Genomic DNA, 27,981 nt, shown 5'->3' on the forward strand with positions numbered 1-27,981 from the left:
GTGAGATTTCGTCTCAAAAATAAAAAAACAAAACAAAAAAGCCAGCCAACTAATTTTGCCCAGACTAGAACATAGGGGCAAGGGGCGGAATAAATAGAATGGAGAAGGAAAATGACTCCTTTGTATTTAGATAGTAAATGAGTATGAAGATTATATGCAAACAAATCATGCATATTATTTTCATCTCAACATTTTGAACACCTTTTATAATCTTACAGTAGCCTTAGGGAATGTGAAAGGAGAGGAGGTTAATATCTTTTGGGAAATTAATTTGGCACATACTATTTGGCTTCTTTGTCCTAGCTGCATTGTCTCCCTGACCTCATCTCTCCTGAGAATCAGCCTCTCTGTTTCCCTGGTCAAGGCCATAGCTTTTCTAGGAGCCTGAGGAGAGTTTCCTACCAGACTGGAAGCAGGGAGGACTCAAAGCACTAGTAACAGAGGGGAGCTATCAGATTTCATCTAGAACCTGATGTGAGTAACATCTTCAGAATTAACCATAACGTTTTCCCTCCTTTCCTATGTTCAGATGGGAAAGGAGAACCTAGATTCTTCCTTTCAATTATATCCAAAATATCCACATGACTAGTAATATTTGGAAGCTTTGATCCTTTGGGGTGAGGATAGGAGAGTAAATCTTAAGAAATGTTGAGAAGCCATTAAAGGAGGCCCATGCAAGTGTTGGTGGTAACAATGGGCACAATTGGGATGAACAGCCTGTGTTTTCAAGGGATAACTGGAAGCAGAGATGAGTGAAGGGGAAGAAGTAGAAGACACATATGCTAATAGGGCATGCTCAAATAGTGCTCATGACCTCAGGGTGGCCTCTCCACAGTCTGAACTGGAGCTGGGATCTCCAAAGGCCCTTTTCATCCCCCAAGACTTTAATTATAATCTGTATACACAGATGACTCCCTAATCCATATTTCTAGCCCAGTCTTTCTTAGACTTAAAGACTCAACTGACTGCTAGCAACTCCACTTGGTTGTCTCAGAAGCACCCAATATCCTAAACTGATCTCATCTTCTCTGCCTCATGAAACTGGCTCCTCTACCATTCTCTGAGTAAATGGCACAATCCTGTTACCTGCTTAAACTAGAAATCTGAGCATCAACCCTATGTCCTACTTCTCCCTTAACCTCAAATCCAACCAAGTCCTACCAATCACCAAGTTTTTTTGTTTGTTTTGTTCTTGTTTTTCTTGAGACAATGTCTCGCTCTGTCCCCCCAGATGGACTGCAGTGGTGCGATCTCACTGCAACCGCCACCTCCCAGGTTCAGCGATTCTCCTGCCTCAGCCTCTTGAGTAGCTGGGATTACAGGCATGTGCCACCATACTCAGCTAATTTTATTTATCTTTTTAGGAGGGACAGGGTTTCACCATGTTGGCCAGAATGGTCTTGAATGTCTAACCTTGTGATTCGCCCACCTCGGCCTCCCAAAGTGCTGGGATTACAGGTGTGAGCCACCTCGACCGGACTCCCAATCACCAAGTTCTATTTATTCTGCTTCCTAAACAGATCTTCCAAATCTGTCCTCCCCTCATCACCACTATATATGTCAAGTCACCATCTTTTCTCTCCTAAACCAAGGCAAAAGTCTCCTGGCCACGGCTTGTTCCCTGCAATCCATCTTAGACCCTGAGGTCAAGTGATTTTTCAGTACAGAAGCTTTTCTACTTACAATGGGTTATATCTGGATAAACCCATCCATTATAAATGTAGAATATTGTTAAGGCAGAAGCACATCTTCAACTATGATATTTTCAACTTAAAATGGGTTTATCTGATATAACTACATCATAAGGAGAGGAGCATACCGAATCATTTTGTACTATCATAAAGTTGAAAAATCCTAAGTCGAACCATCGTGAGTTGGGGACTGCTTGTAGGTAAAATCGTTTTATTTCCCTGCTAGAACACTTTGAATGATTTCTCACTGCCCTTGGGCTGAAGTCTATACTCTGTTTTATAAGGTCTCTCTCCCTCTCCAGCCTCTCCTCTAGCATTATCCCTTCCCCAATCTGGGCTGCTGTAGAACTGGACCTTGCTTGTACTCTCTCTTGCCTCTGGACTTTTGTACCCACTGTTCCATATTTGGAACACTCTCTTAGCCTCCCCTTCCCTTCTCTTGGTTAACTCTTCCCCTTTTAGGTATCAGTTTAGACATTACACCCTCTCAGAAGAAGCCTTCCCAGACTGCAACAGTAGGTTAGCTACCCTGCGGTATGATGCCATAGTGTACTCCACTCCACCATGGTCACCTTATCACAGTTCATTTCATTGCCTACTCTACTGCCTGGCTTCCTGACTAGACTAAAAAAATCTCTGAACAGCATCCAGCCTTATCAACAATGTATCCATAGCACCTAGCACAGTACCTGACACCTAGTAAAGCAATCAATATTTGTTGTAAGACTGAATAAATATAAAGCCATTTTTGCTTTTCAATCCATCCAAAGTGTACCCTTTCCTCAAAATGCAGCTTGGCTAACAGGAACCAAGAAATAGCTACAAGGCTATGTATTTTGCTTGTTTACATAATGGGAGAGAGACTGCTAGTGAGACACAGGGACTCTTTAAGCCTTAATTTCCTCATCTGTAAGATAGGAATAGTAAAATTTTCCTCACATAATTCAATAAACAATAGCTACTATATCAGGATGCCAATTCCCCAATAGTGATAGAACTTGTGTAGAAGACTCAAGCTCATGACTGAAACTGCCCACCAGGTGGCAGTATTAACCTGGACTGGTCCTGTTCAGCTTCCACTGCAGAGCAAGACCAGCAGTCATGGAAAAGCAAAAGGTACAACCTGGGCTGCTTGCTTAGAGATTTGGGTGGAATTGGGTAGGGGCGGAAACAACTCAGAGATGGGCATATGACAAGAAGGCCTCATGTTTCTTATCCTCCTCCTTTTCTCATCCCAGGCTTCTCCCAGATACTGTTTATGCTGAGGAATAAGCATTTTGTGGCTTACTGTTCATAGTGGAGGGAATTTCTCCCCTTTCAGATAAGTTTTTATCCCACCAGAGCTTTCTGCTTCCATTTCCAGGACAGACTGTGTTAAAAAAAAAAAGAGGCAAATTTGCTTTCTCAGACTGCACAGAGCATCTCATTATTTTGGGAAGCCCCATGGCCACCTATTTCTGGGACATGAGGCATGGTGGGAGCCAGAGTTATTCTTGGCTATAGATTTCATTCATCCTTTTCCACCTTGATTTCAATGAATGAGTTCAAGTCAGGACAGCAGGTTTTGTGGGGTTGGTCAAAAGATGGGGAGACAGATGCATTCTCATCTCCTCCCTCATCTTCCTCTTCTTGGAAATTAGGATTATAAAGTTCTGGTGGAAGAAGCTGGGCTTCAGCAGAAGGCAGTCTGTCTGAAGGGGGCCCATACACACGGTTGGCTTTGGTGCCATGCTTAGAGTTAGCATCCAGATGGTAGCAGAGCTCTGTGAGGCGCTGGGCCCGGAAACGGGGAGGGCGGGCCACCCACACACCTGGCTCATTAAGACTGTCCTCTTCATCTGACATCAGCTCCTCTGTCACATCCTTCCACAGATGTTGGTCCTCAGGTCCAAAATGCCTCATGATACTGGATCGGTTGGCAAAAAGCTAAGGTAGGAGCCCAGGACATAGATTAGGAAGATAAACATTCTATGGATTAGATTTCAGGAAAAGGTTTGGTGCAGAAAGCTGTGTAAAATCTGTGCCTAAGAGAACCCAGTCCCCAAGTCAGCTCTTAGCACTGGCTCACTGTTCTTCTTTATCTCCCTACGTTCCTGACTCTCAACCCTATTCTCAGATGCCCTGTCCTCTGACCCTTTCCACTGTGGCACATTAGGGTTTAGAGGTTAGCATCTTGAAAGAAAGGCCTAGAAACCTACCCGATATCGGCGACTTCGAAGTTTCTTCTCCTCTTTTTCCTTCAAGCCTTTAAAAGGGTTCAGGGAATTGCGGTACTCACGCCTTTTAGTAAGGAAGTAGGCCACACAGGCTCCTGGCAGGGAGGGAAGGAAGGAAGCAAGAAGCAGGGTCCTCTAGAGTAGTGGTCTTTAGCCCGTTTTTCTGCCCTAACACTACTGAATGGGAAGTTGGGGATCACAATTTAGATGATGGGCTTTGGCATAGCCATCAGCATCTATTCACCCCTCTTTGGTTTAGCTTTCTTTTTATTTATTTTATTATGATTTTGTTAAGGGACAAGGTCTTGCTCTGTTACCCAGGCTGGAGGGCAGTGGTGTGGTCATAGCTCACTGCAGCCTCTTACTCCTGGGCTTCAGTGATCCTCCAGCCTCAGCCTCCTGAGCAGCTGGGCCTACAGGTACACATCACCATGGCTGGCTAATTGGTTTAGCTTTCTTTGCCCACCTCCATCTCTAACACTAACTCCTCCCAAATATCTCCCACTGGAAAAAGACAACTCCAATTGATTGCTTCTGTGTCTCCCAGCTTCCTCCACCAAATAAAACCTACCCCTTTTTGGCTGTGGTGGCTCACACCTATAATTCCAACATTTTAGGAGGCCTCCTGCTGAGGCAGGAGGATTGCTTAAACCCAGGAGTTTGAGACCAGCCTGGGAAACATAGTGAGATCCAGTCTCTATTTAAAAAAAAATTTTTAAGGCTGGGCGCGGTGGCTCACGCCTATAATCCTAGCACTTTGGGAGGCTGAGACGGGTGGATCACAAGGTCAAGAGATCGAGACCATACTGGTCAACGAGGTGAAACCCCATCTCTACTAAAAATACAAAAAGTAGCTGGGCATGGTGGTACACGCCTGTAGTCCCAGCTACTTGGGAGGCTGAGGCAGGAGAATTGCCTGAATCCAGAAGGCGGAGGTTGCAGTGAGCCGAGATTGTGCCATTGCACTCCAGCATGGGTAACAACAGCGAAACTCCATCTCAAAAAAAAAAAAAAAAATTTAAACTCCTGTCATGGTGGCTCACACCTGTAATCGCAGCACTTTGGGAGGTTGAGGTGGGTGGATCATGAGGTCAGGAGCTTGAGACCAGCCTGACTAACGTGATGAAACCCCATCTCTACTAAAAACACAAAAATTAGCCGGGCGTGCTGGTGCACACATGTAATCCCAGCTACTCAGGAGGCTGAGGCTGGAGAACTGCTTAAACCTGAGAGGCGGAGGTTGCAGTGAGCCAAGATCACGCTACTGCACTCCAGCCTAGGTGACAGAGTGAGAATCCATCTCAGAAAAAAAAATTTTTAAATAAGAACAACAAAAATCTACCCCTATTGCCACTCTGATGGACGATTACAAGTATTTTTTCTTTTTTTTGAAACAAGGTTTGACTCTGTTGGCCAGGCTGGAGTTCAGTGGCATGATCTCGGCTCACTGCAACCTCTGCCTTGCAGGCACAAGCAATCTTGCCATCTCAGCCTCCCAAGTAACTAGGACTATGTGGTGCATGCCACTACGCCCAGTTAATTTTTGTTATTTTTGTTTGTTTGTTTTTGGTAAAGCTGGGGTTTCGCCATGTTGCCCATGCTAGTCTTGAACTTCTGGGCTCAAGCAGTCCTCCTGCCGTGGCCTCCCAAGGTGCTGGAATTACAGGAATGAGCCACAGTAGCTGACCCTACAAGCACTCTCTCAGCAGAAGCTTTCATAATATTTCACCATTAGCTACAAAAAACAAAAGAGAGCAAGGAAAGAGAAAGCCTGGGAAATAATATTTAGTGACCAAAGGGCAGGCCTGGCTTCTGAACATAACACCTCCTCATAACACCTTAGATTCAAGATCTGCATAAACAGAATGCATGATGGTGTTCTAGCTCTTTCCTTCTCTCATTTCATTTCAGAATGAGAGGGAAATAAACAGGCGATTTGAGATAATTCTATGAATATATTGTAGGTGAGAACAACCAAAAAAATGCTTCAAATCCACTATTTTCAAAACCACCTAAATCATCTCTATTCTTCTTCTCTTCTGACCAAGAAAAGGGAGTGGGAGGAGAGGGGGAGAAAGGATGGCATAGGAGTTAAACCCGTTTTTCTCACCTTTTAGCTCTTTATCAGTGTAATTGTGGGGACTGGTCACCAGCTCTTGCTTGAGCTTTTCCAGAAGAAACTTCACTACTGAAATATTCCAAGAAGACTTGATGCTGCCACAAAGAGAAGAGAATGAATAAGGCTGTCAGTTTTGTAAGAGACAGACAAACAGAAATACCCAGCACCAGTCAACTTGGTGGCAAATCCCTCCATGGCCTAAGAAGGTATGGTGAGATCAAAGCCTTAGTCTCATTGCTGGATCGGAGCATCCCCCTCTACTTCCCTGTCCTTAGCAAAGTACCTTCTTATTCTTTTTTCTTAAGGGGATCATACCTTTCAGACCCATTGAATCTCTTGTCATTGGTGATGTGGTTATGCACATTGTGGACCAGTTTCTAGGGGAAAAAAAAGAAAATGCAATCAAGCCAAGAGTGGATATTATGAAAACTCTCCTGTGATACCTAGGGTAAAAAGGCATTGTTCCTAAGGGACACTCTGAATCCTTCCCATAGCCTAGGTACCATTTCTATAGATGCCCTTTCTAAGCCAAGAGCCTATCCAAGGTACTATTTTAAATGGAGCCTTCATTTGATGTGTGTCAAGATTCCAGGATCATCCCTGGCCTTACTTCCGCTCCTGAGTAGTGTGATCACTAGAGCAGAGGGTCTCAAACATTTCCATGAACATACTCCTGACAGCAACAAGAAAGCAGGTATACATCAGCAGGAGTACTGCAAGTGAACATTTCTTTTTTCTTTCTTCTTTTTTTTTTTTTTTGAGATGGAGTCTTGCTCTGTTGCCCAGGCTGGAGTGCGGTGGCATGATCTCAGCTCACTACAATCTCCGCCTCCTGGGTTCATGCAGTTCTCCCACCTCAGCCTCCCAAGTAGCTGGGACTATGGGCACTCGCCATCATGCCTGGCTAATTTTTTTTATTTTTGTAGAGATGAGGTTTCACCATGTTGGCCAGGCTGGTCTTGAACTCCTGAGCTCAGGTGATCCACCTGCCTCTCCCTCCTAAAGTGCTGGGATTACAGGCATAAGCCACCACACTGGCCAAGTGAACATTTCTTGCAGTCCCCTACTCTTGCACATTTAAAGTTTTTCTTCAGAAGCTATCTGTATTTCTTTTAATATAAAAATGTCTTCTGGAATCTTTTTTTTTTCTTGAAACAGTCTCACTCTGTTGCCAAGCTGCAGTGTGGTGGCGTGATCTTGGCTCACTGCAACCTCCATTTCCAGGGTTCAAGCAATTCTCCTGCCTCGGCCTCCCAAGTAGCGGAACTATAGGCATGTGCCACCATGCCCAGTTAATTTTTGTATTTTTAGTAGAGACAGGGTTTCATGTGTTGGGCAGGATGGTTTCGATCTCTTGACCTCGTGATCCACCCGCCTCGGCCTCCCAAAGTGCTGGGATTACAGGCGGGAGCCACTATGCCCAGCCATCTTCTGGAATCTTCTAATAAAGTTGATGACCCAGGAAAAAGCCCTGGGTTTGTCTGTGGTTTTATATATCTCCTCATACGTTACCATAAATCTCAGGAGTATATATACCAGGGTCTAAAAAACAGAAATTTAAAATAACAGAAATGTGAATCAGAAAGAACCATGGAGACTGTATTACCCAATCTCCCTTTCACATCATTAAACAGGTTGTCTCTCTGCTTTGCTTAAACACATCTAATGATGGGCTCTCCATTTTGAGTCAGCTTATACTATTGAACATTTCTACTTGGTTTTTTTTTTTTTTTTTTTGAGACGGAGTTTTGCTCTTGTTACCCAGACTGGAGTGCAATGGCATAATCTCGGCTCACCGCAACCTCCACCTCCTGGGTTCAGGCAATTCTCCTGCCTCAGCCTCCCGAGTAGCTGGGACTACAGGCGCGTGCCACCATGCCCAGCTAATTTTTGTATTTTTAGTAGAGACGGGGTTTTACCTTGTTGACCAGGATGGTCTTGATCTCTTGACCTCATGATCCACCCACCTCGGCCTCCCAATGTGCTGGGATTATAGGCGTGAGCCACCGCGCCTGGCCTGAACATTTCTACTTGTTAAAAAGTTTTGCCTTAGATGCTTCAGATCTGTTCCCAGTTTTGCCCATAATAGCACCTGAAATATTTATTTATTTATTGAAACGGAGTCTTGCTCTTTTGCCCAGGCTGGAGTACAGAGATCTCGGCTCACTGCAACCTCCACCTCCTGGGTTCAAGAGATTCTCTTACCTCAGCCTCCCAAGTTGCTGGGATTACAGGCGGGTGCCACCACACCCAACTAATTTTTGTATTTTTAGTCGAGACAAGTTTCACCATGTTGGCCAGGCTAGTCTTGAACTCCCAACCTCAGGTGATTTGCCCACCTTGGCCTCCCAGAGTGCTGGGATTACAGATGTGAGCCACCCTACCCAGCCTTAATGCAGGGTTTTACATTTCCTTCAATTAAGTTTAGTTGTGTTGTTTCTGATTATATTTTCATCCCGAATTCCCTTAGTCATTGGAAGTTACCCAGTCCCAAACTGACACATTCATATCCCGATCTGAGGACTTTTCTGCTCCATATTCAGAAATCCTTCTACCTCTATGGCTGATTGACCATACCAATGTAAGAAAGTATTGTCAACTTTTTTTGGCTATGGTCTCCACTCTGTAAAAAGGACATTATTATACTAGCTGCATATTCAACATAGTTACTTTACCTTTTAGTAATCCACACTTAAGTAATCACAAAGGAATCAGTGAATGTTTCAGAAAGTATCTGGGAGAGTTTCAAAAAAAAAAAAAAAAAGGAAAAAAGGGAGTTACATAGTTTCCAACTCAAGTGGCTTGGAAGAGATCAGCTGATAAAAATCAAACCAGACTTGATGTGGAAAGGGAAAATACTCCAGACAATAAGTGTGAGGACTGTAAAGGCTTTTGGCTCGCCTGCCTACTGAATGAGCTAAAACTATTTTCCCAAGGAGTGGCTGGGATCTGCAGCATTCCAAGGAATTAAGAATTCTGGTTTGATCCTTTTGGTTCACAGGATCCCTAGGAGCAATCCTCAAGAGCCCCAGAAACTTGGAGCGATGCCTCTGATTGCATCTCAGAGCTAAAGATTGGAACAATGGTCCCTCCCCTTTAAACCCACAGTCTACCACAAGAACATATTAAACCTTCCTTTGTGATGGGCAGCAAAACTCCCTAACTCGTCCTCCAGATCCTTCTCAAGCACAAAATAGAGCATGATAGGGAGTGAGCATTACTATCCTTCTTGTAGGCCCTCAGTTCCACCACTCTCCTAAGGGAAGGAAGAAGCCAGCCCTCAACACTGTACCTCTCTCTTGAGGCAGCAGAGAGAATGAAAGTAGGTAATGGAACAAGTAGAATGGAAGTGATGAAAAATCCTGCTTTTATGCAAATTGTAACTATAAACTCATTATAGCCAATAAGAACATTATATGGCTAAAGAATATCTCCAGCTGGGCACAGTGGCTCATGCCTGTAATCCCAACACTTTGCAAGGCCAAGGTAGGTAGAATACCTGAGCTCAAGAGTTGAAGACCAGCCTGGCCAACATGGCAAAACCCCATCTCTACTAAAATACAAAACTTAGCCAGGCGTGGTAGGGCATGCCTATAATCCCAGCTACTTGGGAGGCTGAGGCAAGAGAATCACTTGAACCTAGGAGGCGAAGGTTGCAGTGAGCTGAGATCATGTCACTGTACTCCAGCCTGGGCAACAGAGTAAGACTTTGTTTCAAAATAATAATAATAATAATATCCCATGGTTGTCAGAAAGAAGCTTTGTGAGACCAGCCTGGACAGCATGGTGAAACTCCGTCTCTACTGAAAATACAAAAAATTAGCCCGGTGTGGTAGTACACGCCTATAATCCCAGCTACTCGGGAGGCTGAAACGGGAGATCACTTGAGCCTGGGAAGTCAAAGCTGCAGTGAGCCTTGATCACATCACTACACTCCAGCCTGGGCAATGGGAGTGAGACCCCATCTCAAGAAAGAAAGAAAAAAAAAAGCTTTTAGGTACAGAGTTGATCCTTTTAAGGTTGGTCACTTTAAAGAAGTTTTCTCAGCTTCTTCATTATTGGCATTTTGAGCTGGATAATTGTTATGGGGCTGTTGTGTGCACTGTAGGATGTTTAGCAGAATACCCACTAGATGTCAGTAGCATTCTCCTTCTCCTGCCCCTACCCACCCACCAGTTGTAATAACCACAAATGTCTCCAGATGTTTCCAAATGTCCCTTGGGGGCAAAATCACCCCAGGTTGAGAACTACTGCCCTAGAAGCTCTCTAGGTTTGGTCAGCTGCCCAGCTGGTGACTCCCAGCTCAGCAGGATGTTCTCCCGGCCCCCAGCCACTCCAATAAGGTTTCAGGCAGACCTGTTCAGGCCAGTCCCTTCCTAGCTAAGAGCTCTTAGAATGACTGGAATCTCCAAATCTCTATAACTGAGCTGAAGGTCTAGTGACTCTCTGCATCTTTGAAGCTTGAGACTACCTCAGGACAGCTTTACTTGCTTTTCCACCCAAGGGCCCTTGCCACTTACTCTGTACACTAGCTTAATTTGCAGGCAATTTCCAGAGTTACCCTTTGGTGATCAATCTGCTCAATCCCTTAAAGATCTTCTCATCAAGATTATTAGAACACTGGGAAGGCCAGGCACAGCGGCTCATGCCTGTAATCCCAGTACTTTGGGAGGCCAAGGTGGGTGGATCACCTGAGGTCAGGAGTTCAAGACCAGTCTGGCCAACATGGTAAAACCTGGTCTCTACTAAGAATACAAAAATCAGCTGGGCCTGGTGGCAGGCACCTGTAATCCCAGCTACTCAGGAGGCTGAGGGAGGAGAATTGCTTGAACCTGGGAGGCAGAGGTTGCAGTGAGCCGAGATCGTGCCATTGCACTCCAGCCTGGGAGACAGAGTGAGACTTTATCTCAAAAAAAAAGAAAGAAAGAGAAAACATCGGGAGATATGATATAAAGGAAGATATCACACTATCTAGAAAAGCCTAAAGGTTTGATATTTAGCAGGGGACTTCCAATCCCTAGAGTTACGGAATAACCTCTCTCATTGTCCCTCCCACTCTGGTGGGATTCAGTATAGCATTCATTCAATATGGGAGGCCTAAAATCAACCCACCCTTCACTCTTCACTTATCTGTCCAGACTGAAGCAAAATTTATAGAAATTGAGCTCACTCACAGAAAGTACCAGATCCCGCTTGCGCCTGGAGTTCTTCTGCCCACTTCCTCTGGTCCTGCGTGGGGAAACAGTCAGCCCTAGAGAGTGTCTCAGCTCCCCAGTGCTCCCAGGGCCTGACTCTTCCAAGGCACTGTCCAGTGCAGCAGCGGAATTGAGCATGTCCTCAGGGCGAGGTGGTGGCAGCTTGGTTCCATTTTCTGGTCCTGTCTCTGAGGTTGCCCGCTGGATTGCCAGTTGTGTGGCTGGTGAGAGTTGCTTGGCATAAGCAGGGACCAGCACTCGCTGTACTGCACCCTCAGAGGCCACATAATCATCCACCAGCTAAGAACATAAAAAAGAATAGCCTATTAGCCAGCCAGGCTTAGGGGAACCTACTTAACCATCATTCTTTGGCTAAGGATAGTGAACAGAAAGTAGAAAGAAGGGGGGAACTCTAGCACAATCTTTAATGGTCAATGGCTTGTTTCTCTGGGACTCCTATGAGTGTTGGGCAAATAATTCTTGTGTGTACAGGGTCTCATGTGTTGGGTTGTTACTGTAGGGCTGCTCACAAGGACAAAGCATGTTTCTGACACTGAATAGTCTTTTATGGATTGTTCTTGGATATAAGAAATGTAGCTAGGTAAGTGTTCTGTCTGAAAGGGTTGGGAGAAGAAGTGATGACAAGAAAGAAATCAAGAGAAGGAGTAAAAAACTAAAACAGTAACAACAATAAAGAAGAGACATAAAAGAAAAATGAGCAAAGGAGGAAGATATAAGGTCAGAAATCCCTAGAGAGACTGGCAGCGACAGCTCCCCTCACCTACCCTCCATTCCCAGGGTCAGCCCATGCCCTCACCTTGATCCTACCCTGGCCACATTCGACTGTCACAGCCCCTGATATCTACCTGATTGCCTGTGCCCTCATTCAAGGACATACAGGGCCGGGAAAGGAAGGAAGGAGCAAGGGAAAGAGAGGAAGAAAGGAGGGGGGATTTCTGCAGTCAAGAAAACAAAACAGTGAAAGTGGGGACACACAGAGAGAGAGAGAGAGAGAGAGAGAGAGAGAGAGAGAGAAGCGGGGGAGGAGACTGAGATTTATAGACCTGTGAGCTGCTTTCTGCGCTGTGAAATCTAATTCCATCCTGTCGGCTTGGAGGCCTCAAAGAACCCACAGCTCAGGGCAATGCCTGGTCTGGTACCCTCCTGCCTCCCACCTTCCAGGTCCTCCTCCCTTGGGCTGGAACCACTGAGAGTCCTGACCAGCCACAGACTGGGGTGAGCAGCAGTCGCCATTACCCATATGGCTGTGCCTTCAGGAGAGCAATGACCAGTTGCTGTGTTACACTGGATGGGGAGAGGGGGGTTTATGTATTCGTTTCTCAGAGCCAGCAGATGGGCTGGGAGTTTCATCCCTCCAATCTACCCTGTGTGTTCTGCTCCTTTACTATTTACTGGGTGTCTATGCCTTGTTGTAGGGGGAGGAGAAAAAGAGAGGGCAGACGGAGAATAAGGTGGAGGAGAGCTGATAGAACTCCCACCGTCTCTCAAGTGGCATCACATCTGTTATTTTCCTATCTCTAAGATCTCTATAGTTGCTCCATCTCCTTTTCATACTTCCATGTGTGACATTCTGCAGTTCTTACTCTACTCAGCCAGGATTTTCCTGCTCATATGGCCCTTAAGCAGTCAAGAAACTGAAATAGCACAATGTGCATCCATGTCTTTTCCTGCTCACAAAATATGTTTGCTTGCTTCCTTCTTTTCTTCCCTCTTTCTCCCTATATGTTATTCTCTTACTGTTAGCACTCAGTTGGCCATTTCTTTTTCTCATTTCCCACTTTATTTCCTTTCCTCTAACTCCTTCCCGCCTTACCTCACAGTCTCTCTCTTGTGATGTGATTCTGTCTCCACATAAACTCACCTTTCTTCTGTGCTCCCTTTTTTCACTTTGTCTCCTCCCTAAGCCCTTCATTTCTACTTGTCTCTTTCCCTCCCTCTACCTGTCTTCTATTATCTTTATCTTTGTCTTCTCACTTCTTCCTCCTCTCTCCACCTCTGCCTCTCTCCTCTGTACATTCCCATCTCTCTTTGTACTGAATTCCTCTTGGCAAGCAGAGGGTCCGCGATAAAATATGAATGAGCCGTCTGTGCACAGCAGGCATCCTCGCCAGGAGAGGCAGAGCCCATGGAGCAGCCGAGACAGCTGTGGAGGAGAAGGTGCCATGCGGAGCTATTGAGGGAGAGGGAAGGGCACCCTGTCACTATACACACACCAAAAAATGACCTTCTGCCAAAGAGGCTGAGGGTTCAGGAAGAAAATATGAGAGCTGACTATCGCTAAAGGAAAAGGAAACTTGGTTTATCACAAATAGAAAGAAAAGGTTTAAAGATGGAAAGAAAAGAAGAGAAAGGAAAAAGAGTGAAAGGCCAGGAAAAGCACTTAGGAGCAACAGCCCCTGCTGCCATACTCACAGGATTGAGCAGGGGGGCCCCCTCGCTGGCAGCCAGTGTGCACCCCGGGAGCCGCATGTCCTTCTGAGTTGCTGGGAAGCCCAAAGGCCCGGGCCCTACCGAGGCTGCTCCCAGCTGCCGCAACTCCTCAATCACCACCTGCACGCCGCTGCCCACGCTGTCACACTCCTCTTCCACGGCAGACAGAGCCCTGAAGGCTTCCCCGGGACTCTCCTTGAGAGGCCCAGGCTCCTCAGGTGGGGAACTATGTGCCCGGCTTTCCCCATCTTCATCAGGGGTGGACACTTTCCCTTGCCTCAGCTCGCCCACTTCCTCCTGGAGACGTTTTAACAACTCATTGTTGGCCCTGGCAAGACCCAGAGCAGCTTCGGCCAAACCCACTGCCTTATCCACCCGCTGGTAGATAATATGCAGGAGCTGCTCCGAGCTGTGAACAGCCAGGCCATGTCCAGTCACTGTGATGGGGGTGCTGGGAGGAGGAGGATTCCCGCCCTCGGAGCCTGCGTTGCCCCCACTAGTCTCACTCCTACAGGTGCAGCAGCAGCATCTGGCCTCACTGCCACTGGGAGGGGAGAAGAGAATGGTGGCACTGAAGGACATGGCGGATGGGGCAGTAACAACACGCTTATACTGCTGGGCCGCTCCAACAGGTAGGAAGCATCAACTTCTCTGGACTCACTTTCCTTTGTCAGTGAGGGTGGTCAGAGGAGCCCAGGCCCCAAGCTGTAGGGTCTGTGAAAGAGGAGTAGACAAGCCATGAAGCACACCGTCCATGGCAGCCTCTCCTCGGACTGAGAAGGGAGACAGGTGCCTTCTATTTGCAGATCCTGTGCTCTCCTAGTACATCTCAACCAAGGCCTTCCTGATGAATGGTTTCAGAGGGTAGAGAGCATCCCTTCTGCCCCCGGCATGGAACCCCCCACCAGTGTAACCTAAGGAACAGGGAATGGATTCAGAAGGACCTACCGGCATCTGGAAAGATTACAAAATTAAGGAAGAAAATGTAGATCTGTCTTCTCCTCCTCCTCACCATCTTTACTGTAATAACAGTACTGCATTTCATTGCTTTGACATTGTTCCTTAAGGAGTTCAGAACACTTCACGTAAGTTACCTCATCTGCACAACAATCTACAGGAAACACACATTTCCCCAGAATCAGAGAAGAGACATGCAGAGAAGTAAATATATCTTTTTCAAGGTTGGAAGAAGACAGCAGAATCCAGTTATTGCTACTTTCAATGTAGTGTTTTCTTTTAACCTGATACCACTTTTTGTTGACATTAACAATCATGACAATCATGATTCTAACCTCTCTATAATTTTCATACAAAAGCATTCAGAGTAAGACTACTAAGTAAGGAATACATCCATCACTGCAGCCCTTAGCGTGTCACCAACTTCTCACTATTATATCATTAATGCTTTAGGGATGAGGGTAGGGAAATGAAATGAAAAGCTAGATTAGGGAATTGAGCTGGGGTAACCCAGGGCTGCACAGCCCACTTTCCTGCATAGCTGTATACTTGGGCTACCAGCCTCTGTAAAAGAAACTAGTTGTCCTGAATCTTCCAGCCAGTAGCCCAGAGAAATCACCTCTGGGGTCCCTTATCTTCATTTCTTGTGCTTCTTAAGGGTGGATCCAAAACTCAACAGGAATGTCTGAACAGCTATGCTGCCACTTTGCCTGCATGATCAGCTCCCCTAAAAGGAGCAACCAGGCCGGTCACAGTGGCTCACGCCTATAATCCTAGCACTTTGGGAGGCCGCGGCGGGTGGATCACGAGGTCAAGAGATCGAGACCATCCTGGTCAATATGGTGAAACCCTGTCTCTACTAAAAATATAAAAATTAGCTGGGCACGGTGGCACATGCCTATAGTCCCAGCTACTTGGGAGGCTGAGGCACGAGAATTGCTTGAACCCAGGAGGCGGAGGTTGCAGTGAGCCAAGATCATGCCATTGTACTCCAGCCTGGGTAAAAAGAGTGAAACTGTCTCAAAAAAAAAAGGAGAAACCGGGAGACGATTCAAGATGGCCGACCACTAACAGCTCAGGATTGTAGCTCCCAGTGAAAGCTCAGAGAACGAGACGACGCCACATCTTTAGACGAATTTTCGTCACTCACCGATTAGCCGATTCCCAGTGGAGGAGCCCCACGGGTCGCCAGCGTGACTCTTGTGGCCGCCGCAGCGGTTTTGCCGGCATCTCGGCGCAGCAGCTCTTCATGCAGAGCCAACGGGACTGCTTCCCCTACTGACCAGAGTTTGGAGCTCGGGGAAGTCAGAGCCGCTTGTTGCGGACTCGAGAGGGAAGCCAGACCAGAGATTCCCGGGCAGAAGAGCACCATCAGTCTTACTGCTGCTATTTAGGCTGCCACAGTGGGTGGCTCGGATCCCAGCACTGGGAATCAGTAAGTCGGACGTTGACTCAGAAAACTAATTAGAAAGGCGGTTCATCTATAATGAAGGGAAAAAAACAGCCTAAGAAGGCCGAGTATACTCAAAATCAGAACCCATCAGCAACGGAACAAGCCCTGATGGAAAAGGACTCATCAGCAACCGAACAAGCCCTGATGGAAAAGGACTCATCAGTAACGGAACAAGCCCTGATGGAAAAGGACTGTTTTCCATTATCTGAAGTAGGCTTTAAAAGGTGGATGATAAGAAACTTCTGGGAGTTAAAGGAACTTGTTCTAACCCAATGTAAAGAAACTAAGAACTTGGAAAAAAGGTTCGATGAAATGTTGAAAAGAATAGACAATATAGAGAGGAATACAAATGAACTTATGGAGTTGAAAAATACAACACGAGAACTCAGTGAAATATGTACAAGCTTAAACAGCCGAATGGATCAAGCAGAAGAAAGGGTATTAGAGGTCGAAGACCAACTTAATGAAACAAAACGACAAGACAAGAATAGAGAAAAAAGGATAAAAAGGAATGAGCAAAGTCTCCAAGAAATATGGGACTATGTGAAAAGACCTAATATACGCTTGATTGGTGTACCTGAATGTGACGGAGAGAACGAAGTCAAGCTGGAAAATACTCTCCAGGACATTATCCAGGAAAATTTTCCTAATTTAGCAAAGCAGAACACTATTCAACCCCAGGCAATACAGAGAACACCACAAAGATATTCCTCAAGAAGACCAACCCCAAGGCACATAATCGTTAGATTCACCAAGATCGAAACGAAGGAGAAAATATTAAGGGCAGCCAGAGAGAAAGATCAAGCTACCCATAAAGGTAAGCCTATTAGGCTTACAGCAGATCTCTCAACGGAAACCCTACAAGCTAGAAGAGAGTGGGGGCCAATATTCAATATACTTAAAGAACAAAACTTTCAGCCCAGAATTTCATATCCTGCCAATTTAAGCTTTACATTTGAAGGAAAAATAAAATCTTTTAGGAACAAGCAAGTACTCAGAGATTTTATTACCACCAGGCCTGCTTTACAAGAACTTCTAAAAGAAGCATTATACACAGAAAGGAACAACCAGTATGATCCTTTCTAAAAATACACCAAAAAGTAAAGAGCATTAACATAAAGAAGAATTTTTATCAACAAAAGGACAAAATAGCCAGTTAATATCAAATGGCAGCAACCCTAAAGTTAAATCAACCAAATCTCCCAATCAAAAGATACAGACAAAATCCAACGGTATATCCAAAGATATACATAGACTCAAAATAAAGGGTTGGAAAAAAAAAAAAACGTACCAACCTAATGGAGAGCAAAAATAAATAAATAAAAAGCAGGAGATGCAATTTTCACATTTGACAAAATAGATTTCAAAGCTATAAGGATACAAGGGTAAAAGGATTAATGTAACAATAAGAGATCTTAACACCCAGATACATAAGACACATAGTGAGATTTAGATTCAACGAGACAACAAATTGATAACGATATCCAGGATTTGAACTCAGAGCCAGAACAAATAAACACAATAGAGGTCTCCATTTTAAACACATAAAATATGCATTAACCACTTTAAACACTCAAAATATTGATCGGCCATTATTGAAACCCATTTTAGGAATGAAGTAATATTCCTTTTTCCCTCTTTTTCTTTTTTTCCCCTTCTTTTTCTCTTTTTCCCTAAAAAAAAAAACAAAAACAAAAAAAACAAAAAAAAAACTCAGCACTAGGCTCTGTTCCAAGGGCACAATCAAACCAATTCCCAAATCCTTTCTGTATGGGCTCTTCTGGGACATTGCTGGAACCTGTATCTGTATCCCTTAGGGTCTAGTCAGAAACCACACCTTAACCTTCCTTTCAACAGGGAAAGTTTAAAAAAATAAAAAAATAAATAAATAAATAAAAAATAAAAAAAAAAGGAGAAACCAGAATGTCAGTGATAACTAAACTGTCTTTCTTTTAAATTACTGTAGTTAAGCAAGTAAACTACTCCAGGAGAGAAAAAAAGGGGGAAGAAAGTTGATTTGTACCACTGAGAACACTCCAAGGAACTTAATAAATATTGTCATTTTCTAAATGATACTTGATTGTATAAAAAAAATCCTTCTGATGCTCCATAAGTGACAAAACCTTAGTATGTTTACAATTTCCCTAAGAGATGCATTTCTCTCTTACACTGTAAATTAAAACATCACAATTAAAAAGAGAGGAGGGAAAAAAAGAGAGAGAGAGAGAGAGAAGGGGTCGGGTGGAGTGGCTCACGCCCGAAATCCCAGCACTTTGTGAGGCTGAGGCAGGTGGATCACCTGAGGTCAGGAGTTCAAGACCAGCCTGGCCAACCTGGTGAAACCCCATCGCTACTAAAAAGTACAAAAATTAGCTGGGTGTGGTAGCAGGTGCCTATGATACTTGGGAGGCTGAGGCAGGAGAATCACTCGAACCTGGGAGGCGGAGGTTATAGTGAGCTGAGATCACGCCATTATATTTTAGCCTTGGCGACAGAGCAAGACTCCATCTCAAAAAAAAAAGAAAAAAAAGGAGAGGAGGGGCCAGGCGCAGTGGCTCACGCCTGTAATTTCAGCAATTTGGGAAGTTGAGGCAGATGGATCACCGGAGGTCAGGAGTTCAAGACCAGACTAACATGGTGAAACCCGTCTCTGCTAAAAACACAAAAGTTAGCTGGGCGTAGTGGCACATGCCTGTAATCCCAGCTACTTAGGAGACTGAGGCAGGAGAATCTCTTGAACCCAGGATGTGGAGGTTGCAGTGAGCTGAGATCACACCATTGCACTCCAGTGTCTGTCTCAACAACAACAACAACAACAACAAAAAAGCCAGGCGCGGTGGCTCACACTTGTAATCCCAGCACTTTAGGAGGCTGAGGCAGGCGGATCACCTGAGGTCAGGAGTTCAAGACCAGCCGCTGAGGTCAGGAGTTCAAGACCAGCCTGACTAACATGGAGAAACCCTGTCTCTACTAGAAAGACAAAATTAGCCGGGCATGGTGGTGCATGCCTGTAATCCCAGCTATTTGGGAGGCAGAGGTTGCGGTGAGCCAAGATCATGCCATTGCACTCCAGCCTGGGCAACAAGAGCAAAACTCCATCTCAATTAAAAAAAAAAAAAAAAGAAAGGAGAAGAGGTGATCAGGATAATTTTCTATATATTGAGGGTTTTCTTTTTCTGTTTTTTTTTTAAATTTTTTTATTTATTTTTATTTTTTCGAGACTGAGTTTCGCTCTTGTTACCCAGGCTGGAGTGCAATGGCACGATCTCAGCTCACCGCAACCTCCACCTCCTAGGTTCAGGCAATTCTCCTCCCTCAGCCTCCCGAGTAGCTGGGACTACAGGCACGCACCACCATGCCCAGCTAATTTTTTGTATTTTTAGTAGAGACGGGATTTCACCATGTTGACCAGGATGGTCTTGATCTCTTGACCTCGTGATCCACCCGCCTCGGCCTCCCAAAGTGCTGGGATTACAGGCGTGAGCCACTATGCCCGGCCCTCTTTTTCTGTTTTTTAAATAGGCAATCTCATTTCAGAAATAGGCAATATCAATGCCTCTGAGGTACTAAAACAGAAATCTGATGATGCATTTTAATTACATTTGGTTATTAAAGTATAGTCTTTAATTTGCTCTTTCCACCCTTTATATCAGAGAAACAGCTTTTTCTGTGCCAGATACTCACTTCTCGCAAGAACTTAACTCAAATCCATTTACAGCCTCCTTGTCATTAGAGTCACTGGGAGGCCCAGCTAAACCTGAAACTAAAGGTTAAACCAAATTAAAACTAAAGGTTAAAGGAAAGCACCAAGCAATTCTATGTCAATTTATAGATGAATCATTTATGTATTCTTTTCCTTCCTAAATAAGGGCCTACACTGCTCCTGCAGGGCTTTTTCTTTTTAATTCTTTCTATAACGTACATCATGCAGGGAGTTTGCTCTTAAACATGGATGCTGTGGGCAAAGAATGTTTCGATGATAGTAAATGATAGTATTCAAATGCTTGCCAGCTGGGTTCGGTATTTGTAAAGTCAGTAATTAAGATGAATCAGGTTGGGACACTGGGCGAGTTGTCTAACTCCTTTCTGGTATCAAACTCTCTTGCCTCATACACTTACTCTTTCTTGCAAGAGGCTTTTATCCCTGCCAGTGATATGCCTGCCTCAAGCTCTTCCCCTCTCCTTTGTTTTTATTTATTTATAATTTTTTTGGACAGAATCTTGCTCTGTTGCCCAGGCTACAGTGCAGTGGCGAGATCTTGACTCACTGCAACCTCCACCTACCAGGTTCAAGTGATTCTCCTGCCTCAGCCTCCTGAGTAGCTGGGATTACAGGTGGACACCACTAGATATGGCTAATTTTTATATTTTTAGTAGAGACGGGGTTTCGCCATGTTGGCCAGGCTGGCCTTGAACACCTGACCTCAGGTGATCCACCACCTCAGTTTCCCCAAAGTGTTGGGATTACAGGTGTGAGCCACTGCACCTGGCCCCCTCTTCTTTAAATAGTCTTTCCTTGGTCTTCTTTCCAAAAGAGTGCTGTACTGCAGGTTAAAAAAATAAATGGGTGGCCGGGCATGGTAGCTCACACATATCATCCCAACACTTTGGGAGGCTGAGGCAGGTGGATAACTTGAGGTCAGGAGTTCAGGACCAGCCTGCCTAACATGGTGTAAACCTGTCTCTACTGAAAACACAAAAATTTGCTGGCCATAGTGATACATGCCTGTAATCCCAGCTACTCGGTAGGCAGAGGGAGGAGAATTGCTTGAACCCAGGAGGCAGAGGTTGCAATGAGCCACGATCACGCCACTGCACTCCACCCTGGGCGATGAAACGAGACTCTATCTCAAAAAAAAGGTGAGGTTCTCCTCTGGCCACACCACTTATGAGCTAGGTGAACATGAGTAAATTATTTCACTTTTCTGAGTCCAAGTTTTCTCATCACTGTCTACTTTGAGTGTTTTTTGTGAAGATTATACATAATATATGTAAGGCACCGATAGAATGTTGACACATGGTCAGTGCTCCACTAGAAATGGCTGGATGATATTATGATTATTCCTGTAAACTTTTGTGTTCCCATCCTGGACACCCATCCTGATTCCTTAATCTTTTTTTTTTTTTTTTTTTTAAAGAGACATGGTTTTACTATGTTGCCCAGGTTGGTCTTCAACTCCTGGCCTCAAGCGATCCTCCCGCCTCAGCCTCTTGAGTAGCTGGGTTCACAGGTGTGAACCACCACCTTGACTCCTGATTCCCTAATTTTGAATAAAATGCAATGGCTTGAAATAGAATTTGGGGAAAACTGCCCCTAAATTTATGTTGAATTCCTAAGAAATAATAAATTCCTCAAGTCTATGAGGAGGCATTTCTAGGTATAAAACCTTCTATGATGCAAATTAGAAAGGTAATTGAGAAAACAGAGTATTTGCAATGTACTTGCTATCATGACCTGGTCTCAGACTAAGGATAATATTTTATGCTAGTTTTTAATGCTAAATGTATTTTCCTATTGTGAGTCCAATTTTTTCCTCAGTTTCTTTTCTGCTTTTCTACTTTGTGTATTACCATACTATGTTCATTTTAAAACATCACATTCAGGGCAACAAATAGTTCTTTTATTGAATTAACCTGCCTTTAAAAACCTTGTACAGTGTGTTCTAGCACAATGGACATTCAAATAATTCTTTTTTGGTTTCCATGGACACTATTGCTGACTTAATTTCCCAGCCTCTTGCCATAGTCTCTCACCTAAACTCTAAGACATGGAAAGAAATTGGTATCAGCAGGTAATAAACAAGTATTTCACATTAGATTTACTAACCAGGTAACTACTTAAGTGCTGGATAAATGACTCAAAGCAAAACATTAATTTCATTAGCTGCATATATCCTCATTAAAGAAAGTGAGCTGGTGGGTGGGGTAAAGTGTTTCTAGGTTCATATATATATATATTAAAAAAATATATATGTATATATATTTTTTTGTTTTTGAGATGGAGCCTTGCTCTGTTGCCTAGTCTGGAGTGCAATGGGGTGATCTTGGCTGACTGCAACCTCTGCCTCCCAGGTTCAAGTGATTCTTCTGCCTCAGTCTCCCAAGTAGCTGGTATTACAGGTGTGCAACACCACCCCTGACTAATGAATCCTGACCTCAGTGATCTGCCCGCCTTGGCTTCCCAAAATGCTGGGATTACAGGTATAAGCCACTGTGCCCAGCCTAAAAAAATTTTTATACGTATGGCCATGTTAAAGGATGATCCACCAAAATGGAGTGCACCTACTAAGTACTCAAATGAAGGGAAGACAAAGTCTCCACCTACAAGGCATTTACCGTGTATTTGAAATGGGAATGTCTAAAGAACACGGGATGTTCTACACATGGACTATCTAAAAAACAAAGTGAAATACACACAAGTCCTAATAATATGATAGACTGAAAAATTTCTGAGGAGTTATTTCAAAATAATGGAAAGATTAACAAAATGAAATTATATTGAGAAAGAAGTCTTACAGAAGAAAAGCTTCCAGTTGAGCCTTGAGCAATGTATAAGATGAACTGATAGGGTAGTAAGACATTCTAGAGAAAAAAAAATACTTAAAAAAAAGACTTAACAGGGTGCATGTCAGAAGTCATGAGTAAGGAGAAGAGACAGAGATAATAGAGATGGAGTATAGAGATAATTGGTTAAAGACAGCTGCAAGATTATAAGCCTGAGAGTAACAGGATGGTACCACCACCCCTAACAGAATGACAGAAATGAGGCAGTTGAGAGGAAATACTATGGCCAGGTGTGGCTCATGCCTGTAATCCCAGCACTTTGGGAGAAGAGGATCGCTTGAGCCCAGGAGTCGGAGACCAATCTGGGCAGCATAGCGAAACCCACTCTCTAAAAAATAAAAAGAGAGGAGACACCAGTATGTTAGAGAAGAAGTGTATTTATTTAACATTTTAAATTTCAACTGATGGCAACATGTTTAAGTAGAAAGTCCTGAAAACAACTGACTAGGTCTAATAAACAGAAAAAGATCTTCAATATCGTGACTAATTGCCAACATACATGACAGTAGATGTCACACTTAGGCTTGCAAAACAGATATGCATTTGGGGTTCATTTCAGTATTCATCTAATTTAAATACATGTGAAATGAGCCTTAAGTATTAAAAATGCACTTTTCAATACTTTTGGTATTTTTCATAAATATTTAGATAAAAAAGAAAGAAAATTCATCTCCTTTAGACAGACAGTTCAGGGTGAGACTGTCCATAATTTTAACTATCCCTTTCTTCCCAATTCACATTTTTGTTAGGACTAAATATATCACACTCTTGGCAGTTCCCTTGCTTGCTTTCTCCCCATTCTGAGTTTGAATTTTCTGCATGACTGAGTTCACCTCCAAACTATGAAAAATAAAAGTTTTCTCACTATTTAATAGATGTGTATGATATGGTATCACTCAGATGATATATGTTTTTATAATGGGCCCTTGACTCATTCAGGGTCATGCTAGCAATATACTTCCTTAAATGTGATTACTGAAAGCATGGCAAGTCATAACATAATCTTCATTTTAAGAAATAAATAAGGAAAATGGCCACTTATAGCTCCTGCTGTGTTGGTCAGTCCTACTACTCTACTTCAAGGTGCAAAATGGTTCACCTGTCAAAAGGTTCTCTCAAAACCTATTTCTATCAGAAATGAGCTCCTTATCAAGCAGCGGGTAAGCAAATACCATAAAACACTATTTTCCCACATTTTAAAAGAGTGACTTGTCTGATGATCTGCCAAAAATATAAGACCTTATTTTTAGGGGTAAAAAAGTGAATTGTAGACCCAGAAGGCCGAATGGGGTCTTAAAAGGATTCCATGTAATCTGAAAATTCCACGTATATTTCTATAGCAGGATGAGAATTTTTAACACAGCATAGAACAGTCCCTTTTATTACATTTGCTAAAGTGAACCTTGGTAAGATTAGTATTTCCGGTTTCAGGTTTGCCTAATGTAAAGGACACACTCAATTTATGGAGAAACTGAAAAATGAAAAAGTAGCTCCTAAAACTCTCTCTTGTGCCAGTGAGAACTTGGTAAATGTTAGTTGATTAAATATTAGTCAAATATGACAAGGTGGACCTCAGGGACGGCAGAATAATTTCCAATGGGTCAGTGTGATTCAGCTACGGGCAGGGCGATCGCAGCGACGCAAGCGGCAGAGATCGGTCACTGCTCTCGAGGCCGCAGGGGACAGGGCGACTCGTCACTGCGCCCAAACATACAGTGTGCTCTTGGAGTCCCGAGTAAAGGGGGTCATTCCTGAGAGGGCTGCGGAGAGCAGAGTGGCCGGAGGGGCGGCTGGGGATCTCGCCGGGGAGGTAGACTACATGGCCCCGAGCTTTGAGACTTGGGCTGGGGCGGCGATCGCCGTGAGAACTGACGCGGAGGTGCCATTTAGCAGCCCTACGGATGCTCTACCTCGTGTGCCCCACGCTAACGCACCGGCTGACTCAGCGAGGCCGGGACGGGCGCGCGGGAGACGGAAGAATCCGCAGGGCCTACCCGTGTACCCAGCCGGCGCGCGCACGCGGGGAGACACCGCCCTGCTTGCCTTCTGGCTTCTGGTGATTGGTGGTTACAAGATGGTGGGGAAGCAGGGCTACGGACACTATTGGCTGGAAACACAGTCACTCAAAAAGCCAAGGATGGGGGGGGCCTCCTCAGGGAGGGACAAGACTGAGAGGCTTTTTCAAGGCCGTCAGACGCCATCTTTAGCTTGTTTTTGTTTACTTGCTTTTGTTCGCTGCTGTTCACAAAGCTGCGTGTACACGATTATAAGTACCGTGGCCACAGATCGGCTTCACCCATTGGGTGGTGGACGACTTTTAGTTACTGCTGGCCTTGGTTACATTTCTTTCAGATGTCACCTCAAACTAGCAGTTCCTCATAATTCGAAGAAGTTTCCAATACTAGTTCCCCAAGGATTCCCAGGCAAATTAAGAGTTTAGTTTTGCTTTGCTTTGAAAGGCCAAGCCAATTATATATACACACACACACATATATATATATATATATATATATATATATATATATATGCGAGGAATTCTTTCCTTTCTTAGAAAGAAAAAGCAAGAACAGTGGATATGAGCCTACGTTCCTGGATGTAGAAATCAAATAGCTTAGGAAATCAGGGACGCGGGCTCTGCACTGTTCTAGGGAGAGTGTTCCCTATTTTTTGAGAAGATAAAAAGTAAGATAAAAAGTATGTGAGATTACCTGTAGTGATGTGAAAAGAGTTAAAAAGAGTAAAACTCCATTAAGAGTCCCATCACTAGCCCGACGTAGTGGCTCACGCCTGTAATCCCAGCACTTTGGGAGGCTGAGGTCGGAAGTTCGAGACCAGCCTGACCAACATGGTGAAACCCTGTCTCTACTAAAAATACAAAAATTAGCCGGGCGTGGTGGCACATGCCTGTAATCCCAGCTACTACTGAGGCTGAGGCACAAGAATCACTTGAACCCAGGAGGCAGAGGTTGCAGTGAGCCAAGATTGCGCCATTGCACTCCAGCCTGAGCAACAAGAGCAAAACTCCGTCTTAAAAAAAAAAAAAAAAAAAATCCCATCACTGCTGAGATCACAAAAGTCACTAGAATCTGACTAGATTTCAAAGAAATGCAGGTCTGAACTTGTTGGATGATCCACAGTCGAGCCAGCATTTATTAAGCACTGCTCTGACTTGAATTGTTAGAGAATAAAAATATACTTTAGCACAAGCAACAAACCCAGAAAGCCCAAACAGGGTCACTTTTGTTATAAATTTGTACAAGTAATTTTATTGCAGTCGGTATTCAGAAGTCAAATACTGCTTGAAATAAAGTAGGATGCTAGCTGAGTAATAGAAATGCATTATTATACAGAAGTTTTGTTGTAATGAAATTTAAATTCCACAGTAGATCCTTTTTTTAATCTTCTGGTTGTTACTGCATTTGTGACATTCCAGTTTCTCCCTCAACAACCCATATACTTACTATGTTTTCACTTCAATCTGCAAATACAAATTTGGATACCAGAATGAAGAGAGAATAGGGCTCCTATAAAACAGGAAGCTCTGCTCTGAGAGCCTGTTTTCCTCTAATTCACATACTTTTTTCCTTTGACTCTCAGAAATAGGGAGAATGCTTTTCATTCTAAAAATGCAACATGATAACCAAAAGGCATTTCTTATCCCTTCTATTATTTGCCTTTGCCTCCTCTTGGCTCCCCATCGTCATCACCATGAACAGTTTTTGAGAATTAAACTTGACTGGATTTTTTTCCTAATACTTTGCTAGCTGTGGAGCTTTTCGAATAAATTTCAACCAATAAACGATCATTTTGTCAAAAAGCCAAGAAATAACTTTCCTTCTGAACATACCAACCAAACCACACATAAAGGCCAAAATATACACAGCTGTACATTTAAGAACATGAGACAATAAAAATTAAAACCACTTAGGCAAAACAGTCACTGAAAGCTTTGAACCACAGATTCAATAAATTGCCTACTCTCATTTGCCACAGGGACTATATACTCCTTGGCAATTACTTAATTATTCATTCTGATCCTTGAGGAGCAGAAAAAAATATAGTAAATGCACATAGAAAGTGCCTAAGTATGCTAAGCATAGGATTTCTTCTAAGCTCTGCTTTGCATACTAAATGTTTTGATCACATTTGGGAAGACAACAGAAAAAAAATTCACATCCTAGGGGATACTTTGCACACATAAAACCAGAGATATTTATCACTTGGGAAAATAAAATCTGATATGGCACATATACACACATGTTGTACATATACACAAAGAATAATCCCCAAGTTATAACTTTAAAAAATTATTTGCTTCAAACACAGGCACACACACACACATAAATGTTCTAACGAAAATGTGTGTGAAAGACACACTGTAAGAAGGTCTTTCCCCCTTCCCTAGGGATATGAATGTCTCCATTATAATATCCCAATATTAACCTATTGGCCTTGGACAATTGCCACATCCCAGCCACTTGGTTTTGGTTCTGGGGGGTGGGTGTGTAAAAAGCACGCAAACGCTTTGTGAGGGAGCTTCAAATCTCTCTCTGCTTCCTTCGATGCTGCCTGTAGCAGAAATTTACATTATCCCTTCAGCCCGATTAAAAAAATCTATACTTCCCAAGCGGCTAAATTTTAAAGTCCTTCAACCACAAAAATTTACCAGTTCTTAAAATGTGATTTAAAAAAAGAAAGAAAAAACTATAAATTTAGCTGGAAACGGTTGTACACGACCATCCTGCTTCTCAACTTCTTGGTATATTTAAAACCTTTACCAGGAAAAAGAAAGAGGAAGAGAGACAGAAAAAGAAATGGGGGAAAGAGCAAATTCCCCTTAGCAACAGTTTCCTCACCCCAGCACTGCTACAGATCTCTATTTTTAAAAAAATTGAAAACACACACAAGATTAAGGAGGAAAAAAATGGAAAAAGGATACCCGAAGGTCGTATGGCTCTTTGTATTCGTGTGTGTGCAAAAAGGAGGACTCGCGTAGCCCGAGCCGGCAAGCCCCGCCCCTCCCCGGACGCCCGCCCGGATTGGCCGCCCGCGGCCGCTCCGGCGCCCCGCCTGCAAGCACACGCACCGCGCCCGAAGCGCCAATCCCGGAGCGGGGGCCCATGAGGGCCGCCCGACTCCCGACCCTGAACCTTGCCCGAACCTTGGCAGCCCCACTCGCACCTAACCCCTTCCCTACCTCTCTCCCTTTCACTTTCTCATCGTCCTCTCACCTTTTTCCATGTTTTTTTTTTTTTTTCTCTGTGAAACAAGGCCCAGTCACCAGCATAACAATCCAGTGAGCGAACTCCGGACACAGTTAGATTGGGTTAACTAG

General features: G+C 43.9%; 1 protein-coding gene across 2 annotated transcripts; it reads right to left on the bottom strand.

Moving 5' to 3' along the window:
* Positions 1-3,086: 3,086 nt before the first annotated feature.
* C8H14orf93 (chromosome 8 C14orf93 homolog) lies at positions 3,087-27,660 on the bottom strand. 2 transcript variants are annotated; one of them, XM_054240595.2, is made up of 7 exons: positions 27,586-27,660; positions 13,655-14,626; positions 11,201-11,521; positions 6,342-6,403; positions 6,018-6,121; positions 3,890-4,002; positions 3,087-3,617 (listed from the first exon to the last, which is right to left on the bottom strand). In XM_054240595.2, exons 2-7 carry the CDS (start codon positions 14,252-14,254, stop codon positions 3,198-3,200), a joined length of 1,620 nt encoding a protein of 539 aa, XP_054096570.1. In that variant the 5' UTR covers positions 14,255-14,626; positions 27,586-27,660; the 3' UTR covers positions 3,087-3,197. The 2 variants fall into 2 exon arrangements, with proteins under 2 accessions (XP_054096570.1, XP_054096573.1); XM_054240598.2 differs by lacking the exon at positions 27,586-27,660 and adding an exon at positions 15,780-16,056 and having other exon boundaries at positions 13,655-14,386.
* Positions 27,661-27,981: the final 321 nt, after the last annotated feature.

The sequence above is a fragment of the Callithrix jacchus genome, chromosome 8 (genome assembly GCF_049354715.1).
Source record: "Callithrix jacchus isolate 240 chromosome 8, calJac240_pri, whole genome shotgun sequence".
Taxonomy (NCBI): domain Eukaryota; kingdom Metazoa; phylum Chordata; class Mammalia; order Primates; family Cebidae; genus Callithrix; species Callithrix jacchus.